Source organism: Saccopteryx leptura, chromosome 5 (genome assembly GCF_036850995.1).
Source record: "Saccopteryx leptura isolate mSacLep1 chromosome 5, mSacLep1_pri_phased_curated, whole genome shotgun sequence".
In the NCBI taxonomy this organism is placed as follows: Eukaryota; Metazoa; Chordata; class Mammalia; order Chiroptera; family Emballonuridae; genus Saccopteryx; species Saccopteryx leptura.
Window position 1 is genome coordinate 194,363,493 of NC_089507.1, and position 12,146 is coordinate 194,375,638.

The following is a 12,146-nucleotide window of genomic DNA, read 5'->3' on the forward strand; positions in this document are numbered from 1 at the left end:
TCAGTGGGTTAGTAGTGAAAGTTTGCTTTTCAGTGATGCAAAGACCAGAACTTTTTTTTTAAATTTATTTATTAAATTTAATGCAGTGACACTGATAAATCAGGGTATGTATGTTGAGAGAAAACATCTCCAGATTATTTTGACATTTGATTGTGCTATATACCCCTCCCCCAAAGTCAAATTGTCTTCTGTCACCTTCTATCTGGTTTTTCTTTGTGCCCCTCCCCTCCCCCAACCCCTTTCCTTCCTCGCCCCATCCCCCCTCCCCCCACCCTCCCACCCCCGTTGCCATCACATTCTTTTTTTTTTTTTTTTTTTTTTTTTTTACACCATCGGCACATTTTATTCCTCGGGACATTACAGGTAAGTCTCCCGGTGGAGCGGGTCGGGTCTGTTTTCTGTGGAAAATGTGCACCTTCGAAATCGTGGGACCGTGTCTCCCTTGGACGTGTTCACCGCGGGACCTCCACGACACAGGCACAGGAAGCAAAGTCCTCCAGCATGAAGCCGTCGTGCGGGCAGAGGCGAGGCTGTTCAGCCCCAGCCGCGGTCTCGGTGGCAGGTCCCTCCCTGGCATGCATGCGCTGTGATGAAGGCGAGTGGGGGTCATTCAGACGTGTCCACGGTACGGGATGCCTCACACGGACTCCTCGGTGGAGAGCAGTAGTGGGTTGATGTACTCGAACCCTTTGAACTCGGACTGGTCAATCCTCTTTATCACGTCCTCATCGTCAGGGGTCAGCTGCACGGGCTCACTGGTGAACTGCGTGTCGAAGTTGTCCAGACCGTAGTCGTCAGTGATCTGCGGCTGGAAGGGTGGCAGCGCCTGCTTCTTCTCCAGCAGGTCCCAGTCTATGCTGCGGAAGAATGCGTGAGACTTGATGTCGGAAAATCCAGTCTGTGGCCGGCAGCCGAGCCTCTCTTTGGGGTCCTTGTTCAAGAATCCTTTCAGGACGTGGGAGGCCTTGACTGAGAGGAACCGGGGGATACGGATGGGCTTCTCCAGGATCACTTGGAACAGATAGTCTTCGGTGTTCATGTCGGGGTTGTCGGTGATGATGTCGAAGGGGGAGCGCCCGGCCATCATCTCAAACATCAGGACCCCCAGCGCCCACCAGTCCACGCTGAACCCGTACTCCTCTCCGCGCAGGATTTCTGGGGCAGTGTAGTTCGGGGTTCCGCAGAAAGTGCTCGTGGTGTCACCGGGGCCCAGGCCTTCCTTGCACATGCCGTAGTCCGTTAACTTGATGTGGCCGTCAGCATCGAGGAGGACGTTGTCCAGCTTCAGGTCCCGGTAGATGATCCCTCTCTCGTGTAAGAAGTTGAGAGCAATGCAGATCTCAGCAGCGTAGAACCTGGCGTGCTCTTCCGGAAGCTTCCGCTGTCTCTGCATGTGGAACATGAGGTCCCCGCCGTTGACGTACTCTATGACCAGGAACAACCAGTCGTCTGGAAGCAGGAGTGTAAGCCGACCAGGAAGGGGTTGCTGGAGGCCTGCTCAAACACATGCTTCTCTGTCTGTACCCAGTCGATGTCCTCATCGTCGTGCACCAGCTCCTTCTTCACCACCTTCATGGCATAGATCTGGTCGTTCTTCTTGAGCCGCACCAGGAGGACCTTGGCGTAGCTCCCACGCCCAATGACCCTGATGAGGTCAAAGTCCTGCAGCCCCAGCCCCTGAGAAATTTTGATTCCGTCCATCCCGTCGATAACTGGCTTGAGGTCCTCAGAATCATCTTTAATGCTGTCGTCTCGTTTCCGGGTTGAAGAAATATAAGGAATGCCATCGGTCTCCTCAGAGGGAAGGTCCACATCGCCGTCCTTGTCATCTGCTGCAGGTTCTTGGGAAGGCATGACAGAATCCATATGCCTCCTGCAGGTCAGCGGGACGAGGACGTGGCAGCGTTTATGGACCAGCAGCTTGCAGTTGATGCACCTGTAGCCTTGCCTCGCGAGACCCCATATCCTTTCACTGCACTGACCGCAGTACGCTCTCCTGTTAAAGCGCTTGGCTTGGAAGAGATGGCCGTTGGCGCGGTACAGCTTCCTCCATCTTCTGGCTCCGCGGCGGTAGATGGATTTGTCTTCTCCTGGGCAGGGCATGCCGGGCTGCTCGGGGGTGCTCGGGAAAACATGAATGATGAGCCCATCATCCCTGCGCTGACAGGACAGGCGGAATGCCTCCTCCAGTTCCATCTGGGAGGACACGGAGCAGGGGTCACCTTCACTGTCCACCCACTTGAGGGTGAGCGGCTGCCCCTGGTGGAGGCTGCACATCTCCCTCACTTCTGCACAGAGCTCCTCAAAGGTGGTCGCCGCATCCAGGCTGGTGATCAGGATGTCCCCGCTGTAGTGCGCCTTGAGGCGGCCGCGGCCGCCGCTCCCGTCCATCTTGGGGCCCGTCCTGCTGGGCATGGCGCGCTCCGGCCAACGTCAGCGCCGCGCCCGGGGCGCTCGAGCCATGGCACTGGGCGCCCAGCAGCCAGACGCCAGGTGGAGCCAGCAGCGGAACGCGGAAAGGAGCGCGCGGGCGCGGGTCCGAGAGGCGCCGGCCCGGCCAACTCCGCAGAACTTGGGTGGCGCGGGACCTGGCGGGGGCACGGCGGGCGCGTCGCCATCACATTCTTGTTCATGTCTCTGAGTCTCATTTTTATGTCCCATCTATGTATGGATTCATATAGTTCTTAGTTTTTTTCTGATTTACTTATTTCACTCCGCATAATGTTATCAAGGTCCATCCATGTTATTGTAAATGATCCGATGTCATCATTTCTTATGGCTGAGTAGTATTCCATAGTATATATGTACCAAAGCTTTTTTATCCACTCGTCCTCTGACGGACACTTGGGCTGTTTCCAGATCTTCGCTATTGTGAACAATGCTGCCATAAACATGGGGGTGCATTTCTTCTTTTCATACAGTGCTATGGTTTTCTTGGGGTATATTCCTAACAGTGGGATAGCTGGGTCAAAAGGCAGTTCGATTTTTAATTTTTTGAGGAATCTCCATACTGTTTTCCACAGTGGCTGCACCAGTCTGCATTCCCACCAGCAGTACAGGAGGGTTCCCTTTTCTCCACATCCTCACCAGCACTTATTCTGTGTTGTTTTGTTGATGAGTGCCATTCTGACTGGTGTGAGGTGATATCTCATTGTGGTTTTAATTTGCATTTCTCTAATGATTAGTGATGTTGAGCACTTTTTCATATGCCTATTGGCCATCTGTATGTCCTCTTTGGAGAAGTGTCTATTCATTTCTTTCGCCCATTTTTGGATTGGATTGTTTGTCTTCCTGGTATTAAGTTTTACAAGTTCTTTATAAATTTTGGTTATTAACCCCTTATCAGATGTACTGTCAAATATGTTCTCCCATTGTGTAGTTTGTCTTTTTATTCTGTTCTTGTTGTCTTTAGCTGTGCAAAAGCTTTTTAGTTTGATATAGTCCCATTTGTTTATCCTGTCTTTTATTTCACTTCCCTGTGGAGATAAGTCAGCAAATATATTGCTCTGAGAGATGTCAGAGAGCTTACTGCCTATGTTTTCTTCCAATATGCCTATAGTTTTAAGGCTTACATTTAAATCTTTTATCCATTTTGAGTTTATTTTTGTGAGTGGTGTAAGCTGGTGATCTAGTTTCATTTTTTTGCAGGTAGCTGTCCAATTTTCCCAACACCATTTGTTAAAGAGGCTGTCTTTACTCCATTGTATTTCCTTACCTCCTTTGTCAAATATCAGTTGTCCATAGAACTGTGGGTTTATTTCTGGGTTCTCTGTTCTGTTCCATTGATCTATATGACTGTTCTGATGCCAGTACCAGGCTGTTTTGAGTACAATGGCCTTGTAGTATAACTTGATATCAGGAAGTGTGATACCTCCCACTTTATTCTTCTTTTTTAGGATTGCTGAGGCTATTCGTGTTCTTTTTTGGTTCCATATAAATTTTTGGATTATGTGATCTATATCTTTGAAGTATGTCATTGGTATTTTAATTGGTATTGCATTGAATTTATAGATTGCTTTGGGTAATATAGACATTTTAATGATGTTTATTCTTCCTAACCATTAGCACGGAATATGCTTCCACTTGTTTGTATCTTCCTTGATTTCTTTTATCAATGCTTTGTAATTTTCCAAGTACAAGTCTTTAATCTCCTTGGTTAAGTTTACTCCTAGGTACTTTATTTTTTTGGTTGTAATTGTGAAGGGGATTGTTTCCTTAATTTCTCTTTCTGACCGTTCATTGTTGGTGTATAAAAATGCCTCTGTTTCTGAGTATTGATTTTATATCCTGCCACTTTGCTGAATTCATTTATCAGGTCCAGTAGTTTTTTGACTGAGACTTTAGGGTTTTCTATATACAATATCATATCATCTGCAAATAATGATAGTTTTACTTCTTCTTTTCCAACTTGAATGCCTTTTATTTCTTCTTGTCTGATTGCTGTGGCTAGGATTTCCAGGAGTATGTTAAATAAGAGTAAGACCAGAACTTTAGCCTGCCCAGGTGGCCTGCCTCTAAGTGGAGACTCAGGGACCCACTGTCCCCCAAGATGTTCAATACCTGACTCCCAGGGAGTCCCATGTGGGAGCATGGCATGTGCCAAGTTTGAAACTTGTGTACATCATTTCTTCCAACATTTCTTTGGCCACCACTCAGTTTATGGCACCAACCTAACTGCAAAGGAGCTGAGAGATGCTGCTGACCTGGGCATCCAGAGGCAAAGTGTAACAGGTCTGGTGAAGACATAGCAGTCTTTGCCACAGTGTTACAACACAGGGTCTTATCTGGTCAGCAACACTTGATGGCTCCCATGGCCTACCCCACAAGTTTCAAGGTACTGCCAACCTTATAGCAGCCATCAGTCCAATTGTTTTCCTTCCAGGCCTGGGCCCAAGTGTGGCGGGCACCTTTATCCCCCTTTACCCCCAACCCCTTGATCTCATGCCATGCCCACCCTCCCCTATATGAACACTCATCCTTCCTTGCACTTTCTCCCATATTCTCAACTCTCACGATGCTCATATCCTGGGCGTTTTGCACTCCACACCAGGCACTGAAACAGTTCTGACCCCATTTGGAGGCAGGAGCTGCACAGAGTGGGGCTGGGCCCGCAGACAAGACTCTGAGTGGACATAGAACATCATCTACAACTCAACACCAATGACAATGCTTGGGGCCAGGAGGGGTGAAACCTATCAGCACACCTGAGATTTAGCAGTTTGGAAGACCTAGAGAGACATCCAGATGCCCGTGTGGAGACAGAATGCTGAGAGACCCGGGACAGCATCTGTGTGCGCCGCTCTACACACCAGTATCCACTGTCATTTCTAGGGTGCACAGGTTGAGTGGGACGTTAGGAAGTTCCCCCAGAGGTGTCTGAGGTGCCAAACCGGGTGGTCTTACACCTTCATCCTTGATTTCCAAGTGCTTCCTCTGTGGCAGTCTGAAATGTAGGAACCTTTTATATTTTTTAAAAAACTTATTTTTAGAGTGAAAGACAGAGAGAGAGGGGAGGGGGAGGAGCAGGAAGCATCAACTCCCACATGTGCCTTGGGTGGCAAGCCCAGGGTTTTGAACTGGTGACCTCAGTGTTCCAGGTTGATGCTTTATCCACTGTGCCACAACAGGTCAGGCCTGTAAGAACCATTTTAAACACGTTTTTCCTTAAGGCTCTAATGACCAAATTATAAAAGTGAAAAACAAAATGAAAATGAAAGACTCAGAACAAAACCCCCCATTTTTACCAGATCTACTTTTATTTCAGAAGGAAGTTTGTACTATAGTATTTACTTTTGTTTATATACAAGTTCTTCACATTTGTGTTTAAAATGCACAGACCTCCCTTAATTCTTTTGTTCCTGCTTAAATTAGCTGTTATTTTACAATACAAAAAATACCAAAAAGTTGCAGTCCTAAATGTATGTATAACACCCACAATCCCCAGCAATGAAATAGTTTACAATACTTACTCTGTATTTACATGAGTGCAATAGATGCTAAATTATACATATTAACAAACTAAGCTTGAATCCAAACAAACAAAAAGTAAATAACTATAGAACAAAACATTTCCAGAGCCAGAATTAGTTTAATGAAACAGGCTTCACTAGTGTTTAGAATGTTTTGTGCACAAATTCAGTTACTGGAAGTCGATTACATTATTGCCTTTAAAAGAGAAGTTGCCAGTTTTCTTCTCTACAAATCATTTCCCTGCAGGCAAGAACATTCATTAGTTTGAACCACTCGGGAAATGTCTCCTGGCGGGCCTGGCTCTCTACAAATCATCACCATGATTTCTGAGGCCGAGTTTGGTAAATTGGGTAAACGTTTCAGACAGAGCGGCGCATGGCCCCGAGGACAGACCCTCTGCTTTCCTGGGTCTGCCCTCAGCATGGCCAGTTCTCATGGGTTTTGGAGTTGGTTCTGTTGTAATTCAGGAGCTTTTTTCATTTCGGTCACTGCTCTAGCATTAGCTTAGGTTGTTAGTAAGTGCTTTGTGAATGTCTGTTGAATGGACGAATGAATGAAACTGAAGGATTAAAGGTGTACATGACAAGGGCACCACCCCCCAAGGAAGTGAATTGCTCCCACCCCTCCCACAGATACACCCCGTTAAAGCTGAAGGAGCAGGACTTTCACTCATAGTGCTCTGGTCTTTCCATTTGCCCCCCATTTTCTGGTATGTCGCCAAATGCACCTCAGGCCTCACCCACAGATACTCTTTTTGTTCTGGCTGCCAGTCCTCTGTCCAGCGCTGCTTTTCCTCCGGGATAACTCAGGGGAGTGTGAGCTGCCTTCCCCCACGCCTCCTCCTACCTTTCGGAGGTGGTCACCCAGGGACGCACAGACTTCTCCGCAAGCTGTGTGTAGAGGGGGTAGGGGGTAGGGGCGCAGGAGGCAGGGTGCATGTGGTTCTCCATGGGGAACAGGAGCTGTGTATGAACAAGCTAGCCACCCCACTCTCACCTCCAGCTTCCCGTATAGTAAACCATGGTCCTGGGAAACATCATTAAAAACTTAGACAAACCACAATGCAGCCTGGAAACTGCTTTTGGAAAATATTTCTACACGTATAATCTCTGAATTTAAAGCCTTGAAAAAACATTTCTCAGGATGAGATTGGTTGTCCTTGGCCACCCACAGCACCAAGAGGCTGACAGAGACTGACGACGCACTCGCAGCCAGCAAGTGACAGATTCCCACTGCCGCATCTCCACACGCTCTGCCAGGTTTCATCTGTGTAGCGTTAGATGAGTCGGTTTTAAGGGTTAGCCAGTTGATACCAGATGCAGCTGAATACTTCGGCATGATGGGGATGTCCATCTCAGCTTTGTTATCAATGTTTTAGGGCCTAATGAGAGAGAGGACTTCTCTGAACTTGGATATTCAGAATAGGGCACAAAAACATATTAGGTGAAATTCGGACACCATTACATTTAATAAAAATACATTTAGCTATTTTTGTTTTATGTACACTCCAAATGTCTGAACATTCCAGACACTACTGTCTAGTTATGTACAAGTGCAATATCAGTGTTGTCATGACTACTTTATATATAGGCTCTCCCATGACATGCAGACACCTCTGAAGTTCCGGGTGACGCCCTCTCGGTAACTGGCTCTAAGCTGAGTGCCTGGTCTCCTGCCCTTCCATCCTTCAGCCGGAGCCTGGAGGAAGCTGTTTGCTGTGGGCTGCAAAGCAATAGCAGGTGGATGCAGCGCTTTCCCCACTGTTGGAGCAGAATTAAACTTCACTTGCTCTTTTCTTCCTTTTTAAAACTAAATATTACCTTTTAGGAAAAAAAAACAGTAACCAGGTGGCTGTGGGACATGGTGCCTGTTATTTCAAGGCATGCAACTACTGTGGGGAAGAGACTTCTTTGGCCAAGGGGACACTGGAAATACTTTGAACAAGTATTTCCCTTGTGGTAGGATCTTCTCAGTGCCTCCCTCTTGGCCAAGAAGCGTCGCGGTAGTCACAGAGGTGAAGGGCCAGTCCATGGCAGGCTCTCTGTGGGTGCCGTGACCTGGAATAGGGAGGTGGGGAGCTCATAGAGAAGGTCTTTTCTAGAACCATCTGCTCTTGAATAGTGATGTGTAAACACAGCTTTTGAGAGGTGAGTCTCAAACTAGAGGTGTTTTGTGTACCAGACAGTATTTTATGGGTTTCAACTTCTTTGAAAACATCTTTCCAGGCAATTCTTCATGGGAGTGGGGTTGATACTGGGGAAGAGATAATACTCCCTCCTCTCTAGGCACTGCATTTAAGGTGAAATGCCGCAGTTTTTGCTCTTTTGAGTATTTCTCCAAATTCAAAAAGTTGAGCATTGTTGTCTAGAGGTCCATCCCCACAATGCAATGCCAGAGAACCCCAGGTTTTGAAGCAGAAGAGAGGTCGCGGGAGGCTGTTGCGTAATGCCAGAATACAGAGCACCTGAGACGGACAGCACGATGTCCCGCAGTGCCCTGGGCCGAGAAGCAGGCATTGTCCCAGCCCACGGACATTTGGTCACTTTCTATTTGGCATAGTTTTTCCTCCTTCATTTTTTCCATGTGCTTTTCACACTTTAGTGTCTACTGTCCTCCCCACAGCTACCACCTGGGTTTGGGGAGGAGGAAAGAGCCCAGCCCCTCCTGGGGGCAGGAGGGCACACAGCTCCAGGTCCTTCTCCAGGCTTCGGGCAGGTTCTGCCAACGGGAGACCGGGAGACCGTCCCTCTCCTGGTGTGTGGTCCCCGGTTCCCCGGGCGCCTGCAATGACCTGCCTGGAGCAGGCTACCGGACAGAGGTGCTCTCTGATGCAGGTGCTGTCACTGTCTTTTCTGCTCCAGGGAGACAAGTAGCATGAGGGGGTCCCGTCTGTGGTGCCTTGGCAGCAGGAGGCCAGAAAGGCTGAAGCAAACATCAGGCCTAGAGTGACCTGGGGCGGGAGGACACAGGGTCACACCTATTTAGTATCTTTTTTGACAACAATACAAACAGGAGCTTTTACAGTTAGGTCAGTTCTGCTGTCCTCTCAGTCCTGCTGCTGGGATAAAGGTTGCTTGGGGTGAGACTTCTTTCCTGGCTGCAAAGTACATTTTAGAAAAAAAGCAGATTGCCAATGGTAGCTATTTAAATTTTATAAGAATGTAGGAATGCAATTATGTAAAAACTCAGGCTTACTAACTTTCCAATTGCTAGATCTATTTAAAGTCTAGGCACTTAGTGTGTGTGTGTGTGTGTGTGTGTGTGTGTATGTGTGTGTGAGAGAGACAGAAAGAGGGGGGGAAGAGAGAGAGAGGAATTTCAAGTGGATTAAGACTAAGTTAATCAAGTTGCTATAGAAAACTATCTGTTACACCAGTTTACATTCTAACTAATACTGCTGACCTTGGCATTTAAAATAGCCCCCTTCTATCTCAGTTTAATGTGATTCAAAAGAGATGGACCATTATTAGTGCTCAACTAGAAGAAAGCTACTCCCTGGAAGAGAGGTATCTGCCTAAAACGTGCAATAATAAATAGCACATCTTTTAAAAAAGATAGCAGGCTTCAGATGAAAACAAGTTCATTCACCTGACCGGTTTTGAAAGACCACGTTCCAGAACAACTGATGAAGCATGTCTACTTGTAAACACTACGTTTTTTTTTTTGCACAGTTGAGACAGTCCCAAGACCAGTTTCCCAGAAGTAAACCTGAGTGTCATTCCTAGCTCTCACTGGCTCCATACTGGCCTCCTCCAGCAACATCTGGATCACCCCTGGATCTGTAATTAAATCAATTATTTCCTATGCAAAAATAAAAGGTTAGATGCTGGAGCACAGATGGGAGAAACTGTCAAAGAAAGCTTGTGAACATGCAGATGAGTCGGATGTTTCCAGTTGGAGGGTTTTCAGTTTTCTGCCCTGCTCCGCTCGGCACAGCGTCTCCTGCTTGTTCCCTCCCTGCAGACGGCTCCAGTGCGCCACACCTCACCCCACTTCTCGCTCGCTCACGGAGAGTCCTGGCCCCAGCATCAAATGCAGGTCCCAGGCTGCGCAGGGGGCTGCTGCTTCCGGTTTCTCACAGCTCCTGACTTCTCTTTGTACACTATTGGCATCTGCTGAGAAATGTCCACCAGGGCGCTGGCTACTGCGAGGCCTAGGGAGAACCCACAGAGGAAATAATGCGTGTTAAGGAGTTGCTTGCTTTTATTTTTAAAAATAATTTTTAAAACTCTTGTTTACATTCCCACGGTGCAGTAAATAGAGCAATAAAGTCTGTGGAGAATCTGCCTTCCACTCTGCCCCAGCGGAGACACCGGTCAGCAGTTTGCATATATTCTTTCAGGGTTTAGTTATGCAAAAACAAATACGTAGTTTTTGCTCCCCCCCACCATTGACACAAAAGGTGTACCTTGCTTTTCAGCAGATCATTCAAGCCAAGTGCTCTACCTGGTGGTGGGGGCATTTCAGGACGACTGCAGACGTACTCTAGCACTATATTTCTCCTGCCTGCCCCCAAAAGGATGCCTAGAGAAAGCACCCCCTTTTCCACTGAAATTCTGATTTGTCCCTCGTCACCCAGCCAGCACTACTGGTTCTTTATCTATACCGTGATGCAGGTTGGGGCACCTCCCTGTGCCTCAGTTTCTTCATTCGTAAAGGGGGGAATAACAACAACACAGGGCTTATATGAGGAGTCAATGAATGAACGGAGGTAGTCTTATAGTGCTGCTTGGCTTCAGGGACTGCAGATTCCATTCTCTTTTTCTGTACTGGTAACCGTTCACAGATGTTCATTAGGGAGAAGGGTGGCCCAGGCTCAGCCTGGCTGAGGCCCTCAGGAGCTGGGCTGGCAGACTTGTCACTCCGCCTCCCTGGGCCTAAAAAATGGGGGAGTAAGGGAGGGTAGCTTTTCTGTGGCAGGTTTAGCACCTGACATTCGGTGGAGGGGCCACAGTGACAACTGTTAAACCAAAGGCAGAGCCAGGTGCTCTGGGAGCCCAGAGAAGGACCCCCTCTAAAACAGGGCATTGAGAAGGGGTGGCAAGGACGGCCCCACTTTTGGGGGTCTCAAGCAGTGAGCAGGCCTTCATCAGGGCCCAGGGGGTGGGGCACACCAGGAAGCCACTGAGGCAGAGGAGGCCACAGTGTCGTGAGCCTGTCTTCTCCTCCCCACCACAGCTAGCGCCCTGCCACTGAGGCAGAGGAGGCCACAGTGTCGTGAGCCTGTCTTCTCCTCCCCACCACAGCTAGCGCCCTGCCACTGAGGCAGAGGAGGCCACAGTGTCGTGAGCCTGTCTTCTCCTCCCCACCACAGCTAGCGCCCTGCCACTGAGGCAGAGGAGGCCACAGTGTTGTGAGCCTGTCTTCTCCTCCCCACCATAGCTAGCGCCCTGCCACTGAGGCAGAGGAGGCCACAGTGTCGTGAGCCTGTCTTCTCCTCCCCACCACAGCTAGCGCCCTGCCACTGAGGCAGAGGAGGCCACAGTGTTGTGAGCCTGTCTTCTCCTCCCCACCACAGCTAGCGCCCTGCCACTGCCCCCGAGTCTTCAGGTCAATGGGTCACACTGCCCTCAACACAGGCAAGGCTGAGTTAGGGGCTCAATTCACAGGAATCCCTGGGTGAGAGCAAATCAAGCTGTTCCCCTGTGAAGTGAGGGCAGTAGGTCCTGGCCATGCCTATAGGCCTCCCCTTGTAAGGACACCCAGACGCAGACCACCTGAAGGCTGAGACACAGGCTCTTCTGGGTTACACTCGGGGCTGTGGAGCTCAGGGCTGGGCAAGGACTCTGGGCACACTTTCCTCAGAGACACGGGCTTTTTTTGGTTGAGGCAATCCAGACCCCAAGAATCATCTCAACGGAAAGTTGTCTAAAACATTCCTACTGTCTGAGGCATCCCTCCAAAGTACTCCATGACTTATCAAGATGCTTCCCAAACTTTATCCCACCTTTCCTTCATGTTCAACAATAAGATGGTCTTTATCTACCATCAGTGGTAGTCAACCTGGTCCCTACTGCCCACTAGTAGGCGTTCCAGCTTTCATGGTGGGTGGTAGCGGAGCAACCAAAGTATAAATAAAAAGATAGATTTAACTATAGTAAGTTGTTTTATAAAGATTTATTCTGCCAAACAGCGAAAATCCTACATAAAGTACTTGGTAAGTAATTATTATTATA

The 12,146-nt window shown here is 48.4% G+C and overlaps 1 protein-coding gene and 1 pseudogene across 2 annotated transcripts in view; both read right to left on the reverse strand.

The window, feature by feature from the left end:
- Nucleotides 1-343: 343 nt before the first annotated feature.
- LOC136406944 (protein kinase C zeta type pseudogene) lies at nt 344-2,573 on the reverse strand (annotated as a pseudogene).
- Nucleotides 2,574-5,734: 3,161 nt separating this feature from the next.
- ATRN (attractin) overlaps nt 5,735-12,146 on the reverse strand; it is a 149,670-nt gene continuing 143,258 nt past the window's right edge. The window contains exons 29-30 of one of the 2 annotated variants that reach the window (XM_066387329.1): nt 9,959-10,123; nt 5,735-7,351 (exon numbers count right to left, since the gene is read on the reverse strand). In XM_066387329.1, coding sequence (XP_066243426.1) covers nt 9,999-10,123 — 125 coding nt within the window. In that variant the 3' untranslated portion in view covers nt 5,735-7,351; nt 9,959-9,998. Of the gene's footprint in view, nt 10,124-12,146 lie in introns of both variants that reach the window. The other variant, XM_066387328.1, reaches the window with a different exon arrangement.